Genomic DNA, 17,898 nt, shown 5'->3' with positions numbered 1-17,898 from the left:
TTAAGCTTAGGGACATGAAGAACAGAAGATAAGAACAAGGTGTCAGAGGTCTTTATATCATCTTTACTAGAGATGGGGGCTAGGGATCCATCGACAAGGGATATTTTCTCTTTCCCAGAGAGAAGGTGATATGAGCAAAAAAGGTTAGATAGACTGGTCATATGATCTGATGCACCGGAATCAATAATCCAAGGGATTTTATGATTACCTAAAATTGAAGTATGATTTGCAGAAGCATGAGTACCTGAGTGAGCAAAAGCCGATGAAGATGATGTATTGTTGGAAGGGTGAGTTGAAGAAACTGTAGCTTCCAACTTCATTGCAGCCAACTTCTCAATGGTTGATTACTCTTCACTCTCCTTGATTCTCCCCCTTCAGGTATTGTAGCAGCATTAGCAGTCTTGGGTTTTCCCACATGACTGCCCTTCTTAGGGTTATTATTGTTCTTAAATCTATCAGGGAGAAGTCCAGGATGAAGCTTCTAGCAGGTATCCTTTGTATGCCGTGGTTTCTTGCAATATTCACACACCTGCTCTCTTTTCTCAGTAGGGCCCTTTTGTTTCATTCCCGCATGTGCAAAATGTTCTGTAGGTGGACTCTGCAACTGAACCTGCCGCCTACTCTCCCCACTACTTATCATAGCATATGCATATGAAAGAGAAACCTCCTCCTTGGCCAAAATATTCTGTTTGATAATATCAAACTCAGGGTTAAGTCCAGTGAGAAACTCAAACACCCTATTTCTCTCCACCAGTTTTTTATACATTTTAGCATCCTTTTTACTCTCCCATACCATTGTCTCTATAACATCAATTTCCTGCCATAGGGATTTTAGTATAGAGTAGTAGATTGTTACACTCTTCTCCCCTTGTCTCAGGTTTTTCACATCACTTTTCAATTTGTACGCTCTGGCTACATTCAGTTTCTGTGAATAGGTCTTGGTTACACTATCCCATATCTCCTTAGCCGAAGATATCCAGAGATAGTGCTGGCTTATATGGGGTTGCATAGAGTTGACTAACCATCCTATAACAATATAGTTCTCTTGCATCCATTTTTCAAATTCAGGGTATGTCTCTTCGGGTTTCACCTTACTGCCTGTGAGATACTCGAGTTTTCCTCTACTACAAACATAGATTTTTATAGACTGTGCCCAAGCAAGATAGTTCGTCCCATCTAGCTTAATTGTGGTAACACCAGCCAAAACGAAATCTATTGAGGCAGGTCCAGAAACCGACACCTGCTTGAACTCACTTCCATATGTTTCCATTAATCAAACGGAAATCAAAGAACATAAATTTTGACTGTGTAAACTTACTTGAAGTCAAACTAGAACTCGGGTGCTTGAAAAACTAGGGTTTTGCTCTGTCCAGCAGATGAGAGGAAGAGAGAAAATGCTGCAGCACCTACCAGACTAACCCAAACTCTTCCAAACCTTAACCGCTCCCCTTTAGTAGTCAAAAGACACCTTCCAAGCATAGAGCACCACACCCGAGCTTCCCCTTTCCTGGTAACCTCGAAAATCTCTAGTCGGCTAGGGTTTCGGGCAGCAGCAGAACAATATCACTTCTTGGCAAAATATAGCAAGAACTAAACTCTCCAAACCCTTCTACCAACTAGGCAAGTGATTCTTTATACTATAGAGAACCTATCTCTCCATACACTCTTGATTTTAGAGTGTACAGGAACGAAGAAAAAGAAGGAAGATGAACTAGACCCGCTCTGATACTAAGATGTAAATCAGTCCTTTAATATCAAGATTAAACTTAGTGATTAGCAGAATAAAACAAGTCCGAATAACTGTACAAGAGAAGAAGATGGCAGAGAGAAGAGGTAAGAGAAGGAGTCGAATAATTCTCCATTCTCCTCTAACCCTATTTTATTAAGATCCAAAAATTTGATGATGACAAGAATGCCCTTAAGTGGGCGGCCAGCTTGGCAGTTGCATAAAGAAAAATAAAACAAGAATAAATAACATGCCCATTAAGTGTGGCCCATCAACATAAAATAAAAGATATTACAAGAGAGGCTGTTAGGGCCCGTTTGGCCCAGTCTCTTTACATATTTCTGAGCTCCAGTTTCCCGTAATGATGATATCATTCACATACACTATTAGTACAGCGACATGTTCTTGACATCTCTTCACAAAGAGAGTGTTATCAGACTGTCATTGTTTGAATCCTACTTGCTGGACCACCATATGAAATTTACTGACCCATGCCCTGGGAGATTATTTTAAACCATAGAGAGGCTTTGTTGGTTTGCACACCTTATTTTCACTCTCTTTGGCACAAAACCCTAGGGGTTGAACCATGTACACCTCCTCTTCCAAGTCACCATTTAAGAAGGCATTCTTTGTATCCAACTGATGTAATTCCCAATCAAGGTTTGCAGCCAATGATAGAAGAACCTGAATTGAGTTTATCTTAGCTGCTAGAGCAAACGTCTCATCATAGTCAACACCATAGACTTGACTGTACCCTTTTGCTACCAACTTTGCTTTGTACCTTTCAACTGTCCTGTCCACCTTATGTTTCACTGTAAACACCCACTTGCACCCCACTGGGTCCTTCCCCCTTGGATGATCCACCAACACCCAAGTCTGGTTCTTATGGAGAGCATTAATCTCCTCCTTCATAGCATCTGTCCATTAAGGGCATTTTAAAGCCTCTGCAACATTTCTGGGTATAGGTATGTTATCAACTGCAGATAGGAAAGCACGATAAGAGGGGGAAACGTGGTCATAGGAGACATACTGGGTAATGGGGTGTTTGGTAGTGCATGACCTGACTCCCTTTCTTTGAGCAATAGGAATGTCAAGGTCATCCACAATTGAAGAGGGAGCTGGGGTATCAACAGGTGAGATAGTACCTAGTTCATTTGGACTTACCTCCTGGGAGTCTGAAGGTGTTGGCTGCTCAGTGTTTGGTGGCTTCACATCTTTGTCACATTGCTGATATCTACAACGCGGTACGTTAAAAGACACGAAAAGGAGTAGGATCCGGAATAGAGAGAAGAGAGACTTGACGGACCTGGACATGCTTCTCCTCTTCCATACTACTCTCCCCTTGAGGGGAAGCAGGGAAGAATGGTTCAGACTTGAAAAAGGAGACATCCATAGAGACAAAGAATTTATGATCAATGGGATTAAACCACTAGTAACCCTTTTGAGTAGAGGGATACCCCAAAAAGATACATGGAATAGACCGAGGTTCTAACTTGCTACGATATGGAGATAAATCATGGACAAAAGCACGACAACCAAAAATTCATGGGAATGGAAAACAAAGGAGATTGGGGAAACAACAACTGGTGAGGGGCCTTGTAGTTCAGCACTCTGGAAGGCATGTGATTGATGACATAAGCAGTAGTTAACACAACATCTATCCAAAAATGTTTTGGTACATTCATGTGTAACATCATCCCTCGTGCAACTTCAAGGAAGTGTCTGTTCTTTCTCTCAGCAATACCATTTTGTTGCGGTGTTCTTGCACATGAGTTCCTATGAATAGATCAATGGGAAGCAAAGAACTCATCGAGCTCACCATGGAAATACTCCTTTGCATTATCTGATTGAAAATTTTGAATTTCAACATGAAATTGTGTAAACACCATCCTTTGGAAATCCCGCACAACCTTTGGAATACTATGCATGGGAAACACCCATGTATAACGGGAGAAATCATTAATCATTGTGAAAAAGTATTTATACCTTCCCTTCGAAGTTAATAGTGGTAGGCCCCCACACATTAGAATACACAATATGGAAAGGGAAATTTGATCTTTTATTACTCGAATGAAATGTTGTTCTACATTGCTTGCTCAACTGACGTGTTTGACACTGGAAATCTGATATTGAACATGACTTAAATAAATGAGGAAACAAATACTTCATTATTTCAAAAGACACATGACCTAACCGATTATGCCACAAAAAAATTGACTCTTATTTGACTGACTAAGAGACTCTGAAGATGACACCGAGAAACCATCCTTGTTGTCGAGAGTGTAGAGACCATCCACTAAGCTTCCTCTACCAATCGTCCTCCTTGAAGTTAGATATTGAAAAACACATGAACCAGGAAAAAAAGGTCACATTGCAGTTTAAAGAGTTTGTGATACTACTAATGGAAAGTAGATTGAAGGGAAGTTGAGGAACATGCAAAACATTATTCAAGTTAAGTCCATGAGGAAGGGATATTGATCCTTGGCTTGCAATGGAGGAGATTGATCCATCTGCAAGTCTCACCTTATCCCTTCCTGACAAAAGGTTATAAGATTAGAAAATGTTTGGCTTACCGGTCATGTGGTTGGAGGCCCCTGAGTCAATGACCTAGGGGGAATCGGGGGCATTGGATACATGGAAGGCAGATGTTGCATTGCCTGATGTAGACGCAAATGAAGTAGAAGGGGTAATAGTGACTAAACTGTCCAAGTGATTTCGGAAGGAATTCATGATATCTTCCTTGGGGTCAGAACCAGTGAAATACTCCCGAGCAGTACCAGTCAACACTCCACCAGACTAAGTATCTTGGGTTGCCACATTTGCCACATTATGTACTATATTAGGCTTCTTCTGACCTTGCACCTTACCTTGTTCTTGGTTCTTTACAGCCCACTTTGGCCTCCCATGGAACTCCCAACATGTGTCCCGTGTATGTTTTGAACGTCGGCAGTGGCTACAGAACAACTTGTCCTTATCATCAGTTTTCTTGGAGTCATTTTTCTTTCCCATATTGTTACCACCCATTGTAGCTAATGCCACCTGTTTCTCCCCCTTAGTTGTAACCATCACACTCCCTAGTTTCCTTAGATTGAACCAGGGCATAAACTTCTTGAACTGAAGGCAACTCTTTACTCCCTAAAATCTGAACTTTAAGAGGTTCATATACGGGGTTTAGTCCCAACAAGAAAGCAAAAACCCATTGCTGAGAAACCAACTTCGTATAGGCTTTAGCATCGTCATCATGTTTCCATTCTATAGCTTGATAGTGGTCCAACTCCTTCTATACTGAAGTAAGGGCTGAATAATAGGTTGACAAACTACGGTTCCCCTATTTACAGGTTGAGGATGCAGCTTGTAACTAGTAAATCTTAGCATAGTGCCTCTGCTCAGAATAAGTGGCTTTGGCCTGTTCCCATATTTCAATAGTGGTGTCTGCCCATATAAAGTTCTTTTTCGCATCAGGTTCCATGGCTTCCAGAAGCCAGGACATCACTATACTGTTCTCTTGGTCCCACCTATCATGTTCAGCTGTCCCATTCTTGGGTTCTTTCACTTTTCATTTATGTACCCAGCTTTTCCTCTGGCTGTTATGTAAAGTTTTATATCTTTAGCCCACTCTAGGTAGTTCAGGCCATTCAAAGGAGTAATTGGCATAGGAAATATCATATTTTCAGCTCCCATACCAGCTGTACTATGGGTTGATGTAACCCCAGATGAGGCAGATTCATCATTTGCCATTGACAGAAACAAAGGTTATAAGACAAAACTTAAACCACAGGTGCACAAGACTAATTCTCACTCAACTACTAACTCTCACAGTTATAATTAGGGCACTAAACACTCAGAAATCTGCTTCTGAAACAAAGGATCCACAGCTGAAATCTAATGGCAGCCACTAAACAGTTCAAAAAAAACAGTCCAAAATACACTGCTGAAATCCTCTAGCAATAATCAAACCATCCAGGAAGTTGGACCTCAACCAAACAGTTCCAAAACAGTCCAGAAATAACAACTACAGCGCTGAAATCATCTAGCAGCACTCAAAGCATTCAGAAATAGTCCAAAAAAATAGACTTCAGTTATCATTGGTCTATGCACAACACACATCACCAATCACAGCACATACCTGTAACAAAAAAAGGGAATCATACATCCCTGTACAGCACCTGTACGAAGGTGCAGTTTCAAGACTGAGTCTTCACGGCATCAGCCAAAAGAAAGAGAGCCTTCACAGCATCGGCCCCCTCCTACTAGGGTTACCTTGGTGCTATGACCAAGGAAGAACCCAGAAAAAAACAGCAACAGTTGATGGTTCTGATCAGTCCGATTAGGGTTTCTGCCTTCACTGTCCAAGAGTCAGAAAACTGGGTGGAAGATTTCTGGGTGGAAGGAATGTGATTCAGAGGAGAAAATAGATTCCTATCGCCCAGAGTTATGCTCTGATACCATCTTTTCTTTTTAAAAGAGAGAGAAGAGAGAGGAGAGAAGAGATAAGAGAGATACGAAGAGAAGAGAAGAGAAAAAGTATTTGAGAGTCAAAAACTGAAGCTGGCAGCTCCCAGCTTCCTATTTGTATTAACATGATGTAAAATAAAAAAACAGAAATTACAAGAACGCCACTAGTGACCCACCCTAATAATAAGAACTTAAACAAAGAAAAGAACATGCTGACAGCATCCTAAACTGACAGCACCCTTACAGCAGAAATAAAAAAACTAATTCTAACAACAGGGAGTTTTCTTGGAAATTGGACCATGTAAAGTTAGCAATCTCTACTCCTTGTAATACAGCAAGTAGTTCTGCCTTCAGCTATGTTCTGTTGTCTTTCATCTCTTGTAGAGTGTCTGACCTGGAATAGACCAATCTCATTATTGCTGTCAACGGCTTTCATTTTGTATGGTTAGTCTGTTTCAATCTTCTTTCCTTCATTTGGTCATCCTTCAACACTAATCCCAGCCCCAAGGTCTCTTGACTGTGCTTCTCTTCCATTTTATTTATTTATTTATTTTCTTGTTATTCACTCCTGAAGCTGAAGTTCAGAATCCTTATTTTTCTATGCTTATCTTTTATGTTTGCTATCTTTGACTGCCCAATATGGTGCTCCATAACTTATGGGGTTCTCACATACTGATAGCATATCAAAGAATTAGACCACAATCTTCATTATGTTGAATATTTATATTGTAATGGAAACTGATAGCATATCAAAGATTAAAAGACAGAGAATCTTGGACATAGAATCTTGGACCATTTTTTTTATCAGTAAATGATCAACTTTTATTAATTCAGAAATAACAAATAAGAACCTAGATGTTAAATGCAACATGAAGTAGCTCTCAATATCAACTGCTTTCAGAGTAAAAACAGCTAGCCCATTGCTACTCTTCCCACATACACAATCAAGTACAATGGGTGAGCAAAAATAACACACTAGTCCAAGGGATATGTAACCAGTATCTGAGTTCCTGTGGTTTGCATAACTGCAGCTATCAAAATTTAGTTTGATTTGATTAGGAGCTTGTACTGCAGCCATAGATGACTGCTTCCTGTTTATTTTTCCATCCAAGGAAGAGGTGGATTGGATTCTGTCAAATGGTCCATGGAGTTTGGGACAGAACATATTGGCTCTTGACTGGTGGGATGAGACGGCGGCGAGCCGTTGGCCAGAGAAGGAGGTCAAACCAAAAGGAATGTGGATCAAGGTGTTTGGGCCACTGTTTCCTTTCTGGTGCCCAAGTGTGATAGAGGGAATTGGCAATCTTTGCAAGGGTTTCCTGGAGATAGACGACTCTCTAGATGAGCTGAAAACTTGTGACTTTGTGAGTAGGTTAGGATGAAGGTGAAAGCTGGGGGGGGGGGGATTTGGAGAAGGTTGAAATTTGGGCAAGGGAACTTTCTTTCTGGGTGTGGATTTGGCAGGAAAGAGGACCATGTGTTGGGTGGAGGGAGAAGAGGTGGTTAGGGGTGGGAGAGAGGGATTTAGGGAGGGGGTCGGGGAGGGAGGACTCAGTGGTGAGTAGGACAGCAGTGCTGGTTGACAAAGAAGAGGAAAGTCAGGGGGAGGGAGCTTCGCCGGAGAAGGGGGAGATGATGGGGGAGGAGTGTGAAGGAGCTAATCCTGTGCTGAGGACGGACAAACTAGCCTATAAATATCTTCTTAAAAGGCAATGAAAGTTATACAATCATTATTTTTTATGCAAGAAATAAGAATTTTAGACCCTAACATAGACTTGTTTGGGCTTGCCTCGAGGGGCGTGGTACAAAGGTGACTCATAGAATCAAGAATGCAATATGTTTTAAATCACATTAGCTACTTTTTTTTTTGATGAATACACATTAGCTACTTGAAACAATGCAATTAAGTAAAAAAAGAGATTGTGGGTTTTACATGCTTGAAAATGCTTTTTATGTTTGCTTTTATTTTTATATTTTCATTTGAATATGCTTTACATGTTATGTTTATGTATTTTAATTTTAGATAATTGGTTTTTAAAACATTTATTTTAAAATTTATGTTTATATTTTCTATTAACACTATTTTTAATATTTTGTGAAATTTTTGCATTTTTTTTAATTGTTTTGGCATTTTTTTGAATTGTCTGACTTTTTATTTTTTAGCTTTTTTTTTGTAATTTTGTGCCTTTCTTAAAAAGGCGTGTGCCTCGCCTTGCGCCTTGCGCCTTGCACCTTGCACCTCAGGCGCAAGTTGGCCCTTGCGCTTTTTTTGCGCCTTGCACTTTTAAAACACTGGGACAAACATGAAAAACATCGCCACAATGTCACGGGGATAAACTTTGGGGCCCCGTGCGGCACTCGAAATGGGCAAGTAAGCCTACGAAACAAAGCAAACACACACAGAAAGGCAACAAGAAGGCACACGAATTAGCAAAAGGCTACTTGTATTGCATTAATCAGTGGTAAGCACAAGCACACAGTACAGTGTCGAGGGGATCTCGTGCTTAACCTTTACACGCTTATGAGCTCACTCGACTACCTACCTCCCCTCAAAGAGTACGTTAAGCTTTTGGGGGAGTGACAATATGAAACATCAAAATGATGGAAAAGCATACTAAGTAATTACAATAACGCCATTGGCGGTCCCCCTTACAAGATACAAGCAAAGCCCACCCATGACACACATGTTGACACCATGAAAGCACGTGGTTGGCACTCGGATGGCTCACTGTAGGTGCTTGATGGCCCGACGAAGGAGTCACCTGTGACAACAAGGTATTTTTCAGATTTGTTTAAAGAAAACTGGAAAAGAAGACTCCTCCCCATCAATTTGGCTTTCAAAAGGCTTTCAGAGAAGCAACAAAGGGAGCTAGAAGCTCCTTTCTGAAAGGAGGAAGTATGGCAAGGATTTTGGCTGCAAAGGAGTATCCGTATTAGATGAGGCAAAAATGGATTCTTGTAATTGTGATTGGTGATGCCATCAATTTGGTTACGACGTCTAACGTTGATGACTGGGAGAGGCAAACCCACAAGATGATCGCATGGCTTTGATTGTCTGGCTCCCGTAAGATGTTGTTCAGAGGTGGTTCGGGTTTTCTAGGAATAAAGGGAGGTAGATGGGGGGGGGGGGTGGAGAACTGGCACAGTCCGAACGATTAAGAGTCAGGTTTGAGAAGACACTTCTCCTTTAAAAGTGCGGTAGGTGTAGGGATTTGGCCTAGATTTGGAGAGACAATCATACGAAGAGAGGGGGATCAGCAATTCTTGGAAATAGAGGAAAGAGGAGTGGAAGCCAGAAGGAATTTCCTGAAGGGCTGCTTAGTGGGCTGCTTCGAGAGGAAGGTGGGGGTGGGAGAAATCAAAACCTAGGCGACAAGAAGTTAGGGGGAGGTAGCGGGGGTGAGGATAAAGAAATTAATAGATGATCGGTACCTGTTTATCTTCTCATCTAGGGAGGAGGCGGAATGGGTGTTGTACAAAAGACCTTGGAAATTAGGACAAAACCGATTGGCGATTGATTGGTGGGCAGATTCAGTAGGGTGCATGCTAGTAGAGAAGAACGGAGAGTTGCCCTGACAAAGGAGACATGGATCAAGGTGTTCGGACTGCCACTGTTGCTCTGGTGCCCAAACATAATAGAGGGGATAGGGAATATTTGTGGGGGCTTCTTAGGGACAGATGATTCGGTGGAGGAGTTGAAAACTTGCGAATGGGTCCGCATCAAGATTAGAACGGAGGGAGAGGTGTCGGAAAAGATCAAAATCGTGACAGGTGACTCCACGTTCTGGATCTAGATCTCGAAAGAGAGAAGACTGGTGGTGGAGGAAAAGGAGAGGACAGAGGGGGAAGTGTTTCTAGGGGGACTGAATCCTTCTAGAGGAGCTAGAGAAGAGAGCCAGAGGTAAGTAGAACGGTAGTTCTAGAAGAGGAGGTGGAAGATAATGGAGGTTAGGGGCAGTTACCGGAGGGGAGGAAGAAAGAGGGGTCTTTCGAGATCCATACCTGAGACGGTGTCGGAGGCTATGGGGTCAACCAAGGGGGTTAGCTTGAGTAGTCAACAATCCCTCCCCCACCGTGCGATGGAGCCGAGTATCAACGGTCAACAGGAAAAGGAGGTTCAAATTTTAAACAAAGATCAAGGAGGAGCGGGCTTTTCTAAAGAAGCCTTAAAAGAAACTATTCTGGAATGTTTAAAAGAATTGGAATGGATGCCTGCTAGGCAAGACCAACAAAGGGGGGGGGGCACTGTATTTGGCAAGCCCAGAAGGTAGAGAGACCATTGGGGCGGTTCAGGTGAAAGAGAACCAAGGGTAATTAGTGGGGAGGACTACTCTACCCCAAACGGTTCAAGCAACTCGAAAGAAACACGAATCCATCTAATTTCTCCTCAAGCCCAACTAGGAACTCAGGAGGGGGAGTGTACCTAGCCATCGGGACCGAACTGGTTAGCCTCGACAGACCAGATCTTCCCTGTAGAAAGGGATAATGGTGCTCGATTGCAGGCCAGTGCGGAGCCGAGATGCTCAAGAAACCCGCAAAGGCCTCTTCATAAGCAAAAGACGCCTTCTAGGATCTCCACTACCTTAGTCTTGATGGGGATGTTCAGTCGACTGTTGCGATGTTGGAGACAGTGCTAGAGGACTCAACTCTAGAAGAAATTACCCCATTGGTCATAATTGAAGCCAAAGAGGAAGCTACCCCACAGTTCCAACCGCCGGCCGCAATCCCAAATTATCAGGTATGCAATTCCGTTTTGATTTGGGAGGGTGGACAAAGAAGGGGAAAGGAGGAGGTTGTGGAGGGGGAGAGGGATGAGAAAAATGAGGGATGAAAGAAGGTAGACTCTACTTCGGCCTGGGTAACCTCAAAGCTGTTGGAGTTGGGGATGTTTTTGGGGGTGTCGATAGAGGGCTTGGAGGAGGAGACAATTATCTACTTAGAGGGGATAGAGAAGAGGTTGTTGGTGGAAAAAGAAAAACTAAATGCTAGAAAAAGGGGAAGTTCTTTCAAGAAAAATAGGGAAATGCTAAGACTCTCTTGGGGTTTGAATGAGAAGGTGGGGAAAGGGGACGGTCAGGTGAGGGGAGGGGGAAGAAGGGGTAGAGAAAAGTGAAAGGCTAGGAGCCTAGGACAAAAAGGGGGTGTTCTTATCGTATTTTCTTTATGGAGTTAAAAATCTTGTCTTGGAATGTGTGGGGTTAAGGGTCAGAGAGAAGAAGGATGGTGGTATGCGACTAATTGAAGAGATGGGGGTCGGAGGTGGTTTTCTTGTAAGAATGCAAATTGGAAGTGGTGCAAGCTGAAACAATAAGGAGTATTTGGGGAAAAGGGGAAGTTAGATGGATCTACAAACCATCTAGAGGAAGTGCAAGAGGCTAATTACCATGTGGGATAAATTGAAATGCAAGATGATTGATTCCCATGTTGGGGATTTCTCCATTTCCAGTTGAATTAGAGGGGGGGGGGAGTAAGGGGTTTGTTTACCGATGTTTATGGCCCAACTTTAAATGAAGAAAAGGAAAGGCTTTGGGGGGATTTATTTGAAGCAAGAGGGTCTTCCACAATCCCTTAGGTAGTAGGGGGAGACTTCAACATAACTAGATTTTTGGAAGACAGAAATGGAGGTAGAAACGGAGCAAGAGACAGAAGGCGAATTGCAAATTTTGTAAATCAATTTGAACTGATAGATCTTCCTCTAATAGGGGCCCAATTTATTACGTGGACAAACAACCAAGAGAATCCTGTCCTAGTAAAACTTGATATATTTTTGGTGTCCTCGGGGTGGGAAGACCTATTCCAAAACCTGAAACAGCAGGCTTTGCTAAGGCCAATTTCAGACCATTCCCCTCTTCAACTAGTTTGTGGTGGGCAAGTCCGAAGGAAATATCTAGCTTTTTAATTGGGACGTGCTTGGTTTGAAGAAGAAGACTTTGTACCATTTTTAAAAATCACGGTCTGAAACTCAAGTGGTTGGAACAAGCTCTTACACTTTAGCAAAAAAATTGGGTGTAATTAAGGTGTCTTTGAAATCTTGGAAGGCCGAAAATTGGAATAAATCTGAAAAAGAAAAGAGGAGGTGTCTTGAGGAAATCAAAGAGATAGATTCAGTAGAGGAAAGAGACTCCATTTCAGAGGAAGAAAAGAAAAGAAGATTGTCAGAAAAACTGCTCCTAGATAAATTAGCATATAAGGATGAACTGAAGTGGAGACAAAGAGCAAAGGTGAAATGGCTCAAGGTTGGGTATAGAAAATCTAGTTTTTTTTTTTTTTTCACAAAATGGTAAAGGCTAGAAATAGAATAAATAGAATAGAAAAGTTGGAACTTGAGAGGGAGGTTGGGGAATCTTGGCGAGACAAGAAAAGAATGATGATAAATTTCTTTGCGAAGCTCTTTAAGGTAGACTGGAAAAAAAGACCTCTGCCAGAGGGAGTTAATTTCAAAAGAATTTCTGAGGACCAACAAAGATGCTTGGAAGTTAATTTTTCTGAAGAAGTTTGGCAGGTGATAAAGAATCTAGATTCAGAAAAGTCCCCGGGTCCGGATGGGCTCACCAATTTATTTTACAAAAGCTGTTGGGAAGTGGTGAAAACAGATGTGATGCAGGTTTTCCAGGAATTCCATAGGAATGCTTCATTGGAAGGAAAAGAAACCCCTTACTCCCCTCTCTAGGAGCAAAATGCACTTCGGTATTGATCTGGGAACCAGTCTTAGAGTGGCTAGAAAAGAAATTGGCAACTTGGAAGGCTAAATACTTGTCCTTGGGGGGCAGAATCACCCTTTTAAAAAGCTCCTTATCCAACTTGCCGGCATTTTATCTCTTCTTATTCCCAATTCCAAGTAAAGTGGTCCAAAGAATTGAGAGGCTGCAAAGGGACTTTCTATGGAAAGGTTGGGAGGAGGAAAGGAAGAAAATCCACTTGGTGAAGTGGGATAAGGTGTGGTATCCGAAAAGTAAAGAAGACTTGGGTATTAGGCGAATGAGGACCTTTAATAAGGCTCTTGGTAAATGGATCTGGAGGTTCGGGTTGGAAAGAAACCACTGGTGGAGGAAGTTAATGGGAACAGGCAACCAAATACAACACAGATAGAGGAGATTAGATAACCACTTTTTCTCCCCCCTCCTTAGGCTGTTCGGTATGGAGGAAAATAATGGACATTCTCCCCATTTTCAGTAGAGGTTTAAGCCCCAACTTTGGGAAGGGTAACAGGCTGTCCTTCTGGAAAGATCCCTGGTGTGGAAACACTCCTCTTTCAGAGTTATTCCCACATCTATTTCAGTTAGCAGATCATCAAGATGCAGTGATTGCTGAATGTTTTGAGGTGGTGGGGAACTCAGTAGCCTGGTGCCCTTCTTTCAGAAGGAACTTTCAGGATTGGGAAATTCTGTCCTGGCTAATCTACTCAAACTGCTCTCCCTTCAACCCCTAAATCTGCTCAAAGAAGACAGCTGGTCCTGGACTGGGAGTACAGATGGCCTCTTCTCAGTCAAGTCATTCTCCACTCACCTGACAATGAGTGCTTCAGAAGACATGCCTGCTTCCAGAATCTGGAATCCAACCTCTCCCTCAAAAATCAATGCTCTAGTGTGGGTTGCAGTTCTAGACAGGTGTTTAACTAAAGCCCACCTATGTAAGAGAGGGGTTCATATTCAGGATCAGAGTTGTGTGTTATGTGGCCAAGGAGTGGAAGATAACAGTCATCTGTTTCTGCACTGCTCAATATCTACTAGAATTTGGAATCATTTTCTTGGTTTGGTGGGTCTTGCCTGGTCAATGCCAGCTTCGGTGAAGGTGATGTTGTGGAGCTGGGGATTACAGGGATTGTCAAAGCTTGCTTCAGCTGTGTGGATGTCCATTCCGGCTGCAGTCATCAGTACCATATGGGCAGAAAGGAACAAAAGACTATTTCAGAATATCTATAAGGATCCGGAAGACCTGATATCTATTTCTTTTGGAAAGCTGATTTCTTGGGTCTTGGCTTCGAAGGGAATTCAGGCTGCTCAGTTGGGGGCTAGGCTAAATTCTAGGAGCCTATGGCATCTGTAATGTTGCTATGTTTGGGCTGTTTTCCCATCTAAGGTGTTCGGTTGGGAGGCCTTTACTAGTATTTCTTATCAATAAAGATTACATTACCTTTTCTCAAAAAAAAAAAGTGATTAAAAATATGGAAGTAGATAAATCTCCAAGGCCAGATGGTTAAACTGACTTATTCTACAAGAAATGCTAGGAGGTGGTGAAGGGTGATTTGTTGGGTTTGTGGAAAGTATCAGAGTATCAGAGGCCTTAGACAAGGGGGTCCCCTTTCCCCCCTTCTGTTCATCTGTGTGATGGAGATCCTAACTACTTTTGTGAACAAAGTACGTGAGTTGGGTTTGTGGAAAGGTTTTGAAGCATGTCCCGGGGGGTGGGGGGAGAGAAAGTCCAGCTGCTCCAGTTTGCAGAGGACACCCTTTGCTTCATTGATGCAGATGTAGATCAACTTGAAATTCTGTCTGGGGTTCTAAGCTGGCTTGAAGTGGTAACAGGGCTAAGAGTAAATTGGTCTAAGAGTAGACTAATTCCAGTGGGCAGGATTGAGGATCTTGAATCTCTAGCTGAGGTTCTGGCCTGTCAAATTGGTTTTCTGCCTACCATATACCTTGGCTTGCCTCTAGGAGCCAAGTGTACATCGTCTTTGATTTGGGATCCGGTGGTTGAAAGGCTGGAAAGAAAATTAGCTTCTTGGAAAGCCAAATATTTTACTTTGGGAGGCAGGATCACTCTCCTCAAAAGCTCCCTCTCAAATCTGCCCTCTTATTTTCTCTCTCTCTTCTCTATTCCAACAAAAGTGGCCCAAAGGGTGGAAAAAATCCAGAGAGATTTCTTATTGAAAAGGTTGGAATGAGGAAAAAAGAATATACCTGGTCAATTGGGACCAAATTTGTTATCCCAAAGGAAAAAGGGGTCTGGGGATTAGAAAACTGAAAATATTTAGTGAAGCCTTCCTTGGAAAATGGATCTGGAGGTTTGGGACAGAGAGGGATAGCTGGTGGAGGAAACTGGTAGCAGCTAAAATTGACACTGACAGAGGTTACTGGATAACTAGATCTAGTGTTAATTCCCTAGGGTGCTCCCTTTAGAAGAAGATCACGGATTTGCACCCCTTTATGAATAAGGGTCTGGTTCAGAAGCTGGGAAATGGGCAGCCTTTAGAAGAAATAATTCTATCACCTGGCTGATACTCGGGATTCTCTGATGGCTGAGTGCTATGAAGTCTCAAACAATTCTATCATTTGGAGCCCCTCATTTAGAAGAAACTTCCAGGATTGGGAAATTAATCACGTGAGGGAGTTGTTTGAGCTGATATCCAATCGGACCATAAACATGTTGGAAGAAGATAGCTGGAGATGGATCTGGAGTGCTGACGGATCATTTTCTGTGACGTCCTTTGCCAGATTTTTGGAAGGAGGTGAAGACCTGACATTCCAGCTGCTACTATTTGGAATGCGACAGCCCATACCAAAGTAAATGCTCGTTTGGGCTGATGCCCCTGAATGGGTGCTTCACTAAGAAAAGCCCATTGAGGACTGAGAAGAGGAGTGCAGATTCAAGACTTGAGCTGTGTGTTATGTGGTTGGCAGGTAGAGGATAGTAGGCATTTGTTCCTCCACTGTTCTGTTTCGATGTCTTTATGGAGTCACTATCTTTCCTCCGTGGGTGTACCCTGGGCCATGCCAAATTCTGTGTTGGATCGGATATGGTGCTGGGACTGTTTAAGGCTTTCCAAGTTGACCAAAGTGTTTGGAGATTAATTCCCGCAGCACTGATCAGCACCGTCTGGGCGGACAGAAATAATATAGTGTTCCATAACAAGGCCAAAGGAGTAGACAGCCTCATTTCTAATTCCTTTGGAAAAGTGGTTTCTTGGACTGCATCTGTAAAAGGTTTCTAAACCAGGGAGTTTGGAGCCCAGCTGAACTCTAGAAGTCTTCTTGAGTTGTAATGTAATCTGGTTTTTGGTCCTGTCTTTCTTATTCGGGAGCCTATTTGTATCCTAATCTCTTTTCTACCTTTAAGAAAAAAACATTTACTTTGATTTGATTAGGAGCTTGAGGATGCCACGTCCTGGGACCAATTTTCTGATTCCATAAATTTATTTGAGTGAATGAAACGAGCAAGATCATCTCCAACTTATCAAAAAAAAAAAAAGATCATCTCTAACTGTTATTAGTTTGTCTACTTGGAAACTTATGGAAAAAGCATAGTTTTTAAGCACCCAGTTTATGTTCTCTTGAGGCATGCATTTCATAAGATCTTAACTAATGTTTTTTTTTTTTTCTTTTTAAGTTCATAATACTTGTAATCTTACTTTAAAGCTGAATGTTTCATCATTGTAGGTTAAGCAGGATGGCTTCTTTCCTGCAGATCTCTTGTTCCTTGCAAGTACAAATCCAGATGGCATCTGCTACACTGAGGTTTTTCTTCCATCTCTTTTACTTGGAAAAGTTATTTACTGTTTTTAGTTGAACATATTTACCTAAGAAAATCCAGGAACATTTCTGCTTCTGTATCTCATATCACTTTTCTCTCATACCACAGACTGCAAATCTTGATGGTGAAACAAATTTGAAGATTAGAAAGGCACTTGAAAGGACTTGGGATTACTTGACTCCTGATAAGGCCTCCGAATTTAAAGGTTTAACCGTTTTCTGTTATGTACCCTCTGATTTGAAGTTCTTTTGAATTGGAGATGCAAGGCCCAATTGTTTCTTTCACCTAACTAACATGTATCTTCTTTGTAGAGCAAGTGGTGGGACTACTTTCAATGTCCTAATCTGCTATTAGTTTATATCCATCATTTGGGAGTTTTTCTTCTCTTTTTTTAATGTAGGTGGACTCCTCAGGGGATATGGGAAGCTTGTTTAGTACCTGATTCTTTTTTGCACCCAAGAAGAGAAGAAAAGTCATCTGTAGGTGTATGAGGGTAGCATTCTTGTATAGTTCTCAAGACGAGAGGAAATGCTAAAGTTTTTTGAGGGAAGTCTCTAAGTAAAGCTATTATAGAAAATGTTGCTATCTAGGTGACACAGTGTGTGAAAGCTATGGAAGTGTTTATACCGTTTTTTTTTTTTGTGTAGATGACTATTAGAAACTAGCAGTATGGTATCGAACTATGCCATGGTGTCCCCAGACTCAAATATTATCAAGCCAAACTTAATGCTTGTAGCCTGAGGAAGTGTTCAGAAAATGGGATACAAAGATATTATCCTTATTTTCTTGGCCTATTGGGTGACTTAACTCAACCAGAGTTGTTTGTAGTGCTACAAGGAGTTAGACTAGCTAAATATCTGAACAGATATTTGGTGGTGAAAGGGGATTCATATATAATTTTAGGTTGGTTAAGAAGGAACTATGCTGGCTCTTTGAAATATAAACATGTCATGAGGGAGGTTAAACAACTGGCTTTGGAACTAAGAACAAATTAAAAATTATAGATGGATTCCATGATCACCCAACAATACAGCTAATGGGCTAATAAAACAGTAAAACACAACTTAGTTGTATTGGGGGCATAGTTGTCAATAGGGGTGGATTCGAGCTGAGCCAAGCCGAATAGTACGAGGCTCGAGCTCGGCTCGAGACTGTTCTACATGGCTCGAGTAAAAAATTCATAAGCTCGAGCTTGATTTTGAGAAAAAATATTTTATAAAAATAAAAAATTATATATAAAAATATTT

General features: G+C 41.8%; 1 protein-coding gene across 2 annotated transcripts in view; it reads left to right on the top strand.

Moving 5' to 3' along the window:
- Nucleotides 1-17,898, top strand: part of LOC148862998 (phospholipid-transporting ATPase 3-like) — a 72,576-nt gene that overhangs the window by 20,409 nt on the left and 34,269 nt on the right. For both annotated transcript variants that reach the window (XM_088978009.1, XM_088978011.1), the window contains exons 6-7: nt 16,558-16,635; nt 16,760-16,856. In XM_088978009.1, coding sequence (XP_088834135.1) covers nt 16,558-16,635; nt 16,760-16,856 — 175 coding nt within the window. The remainder of the gene's footprint in view (nt 1-16,557; nt 16,636-16,759; nt 16,857-17,898) is intronic.

The sequence above is a fragment of the Nelumbo lutea genome, chromosome 3 (genome assembly GCF_056320005.1).
Source record: "Nelumbo lutea isolate HS-2025 chromosome 3, American lotus-T2T, whole genome shotgun sequence".
NCBI lineage: Eukaryota > Viridiplantae > Streptophyta > Magnoliopsida > Proteales > Nelumbonaceae > Nelumbo > Nelumbo lutea.
Note: the sequence above shows the minus strand (reverse complement) of the source record. Positions and strands in the feature narration are given on the sequence as shown.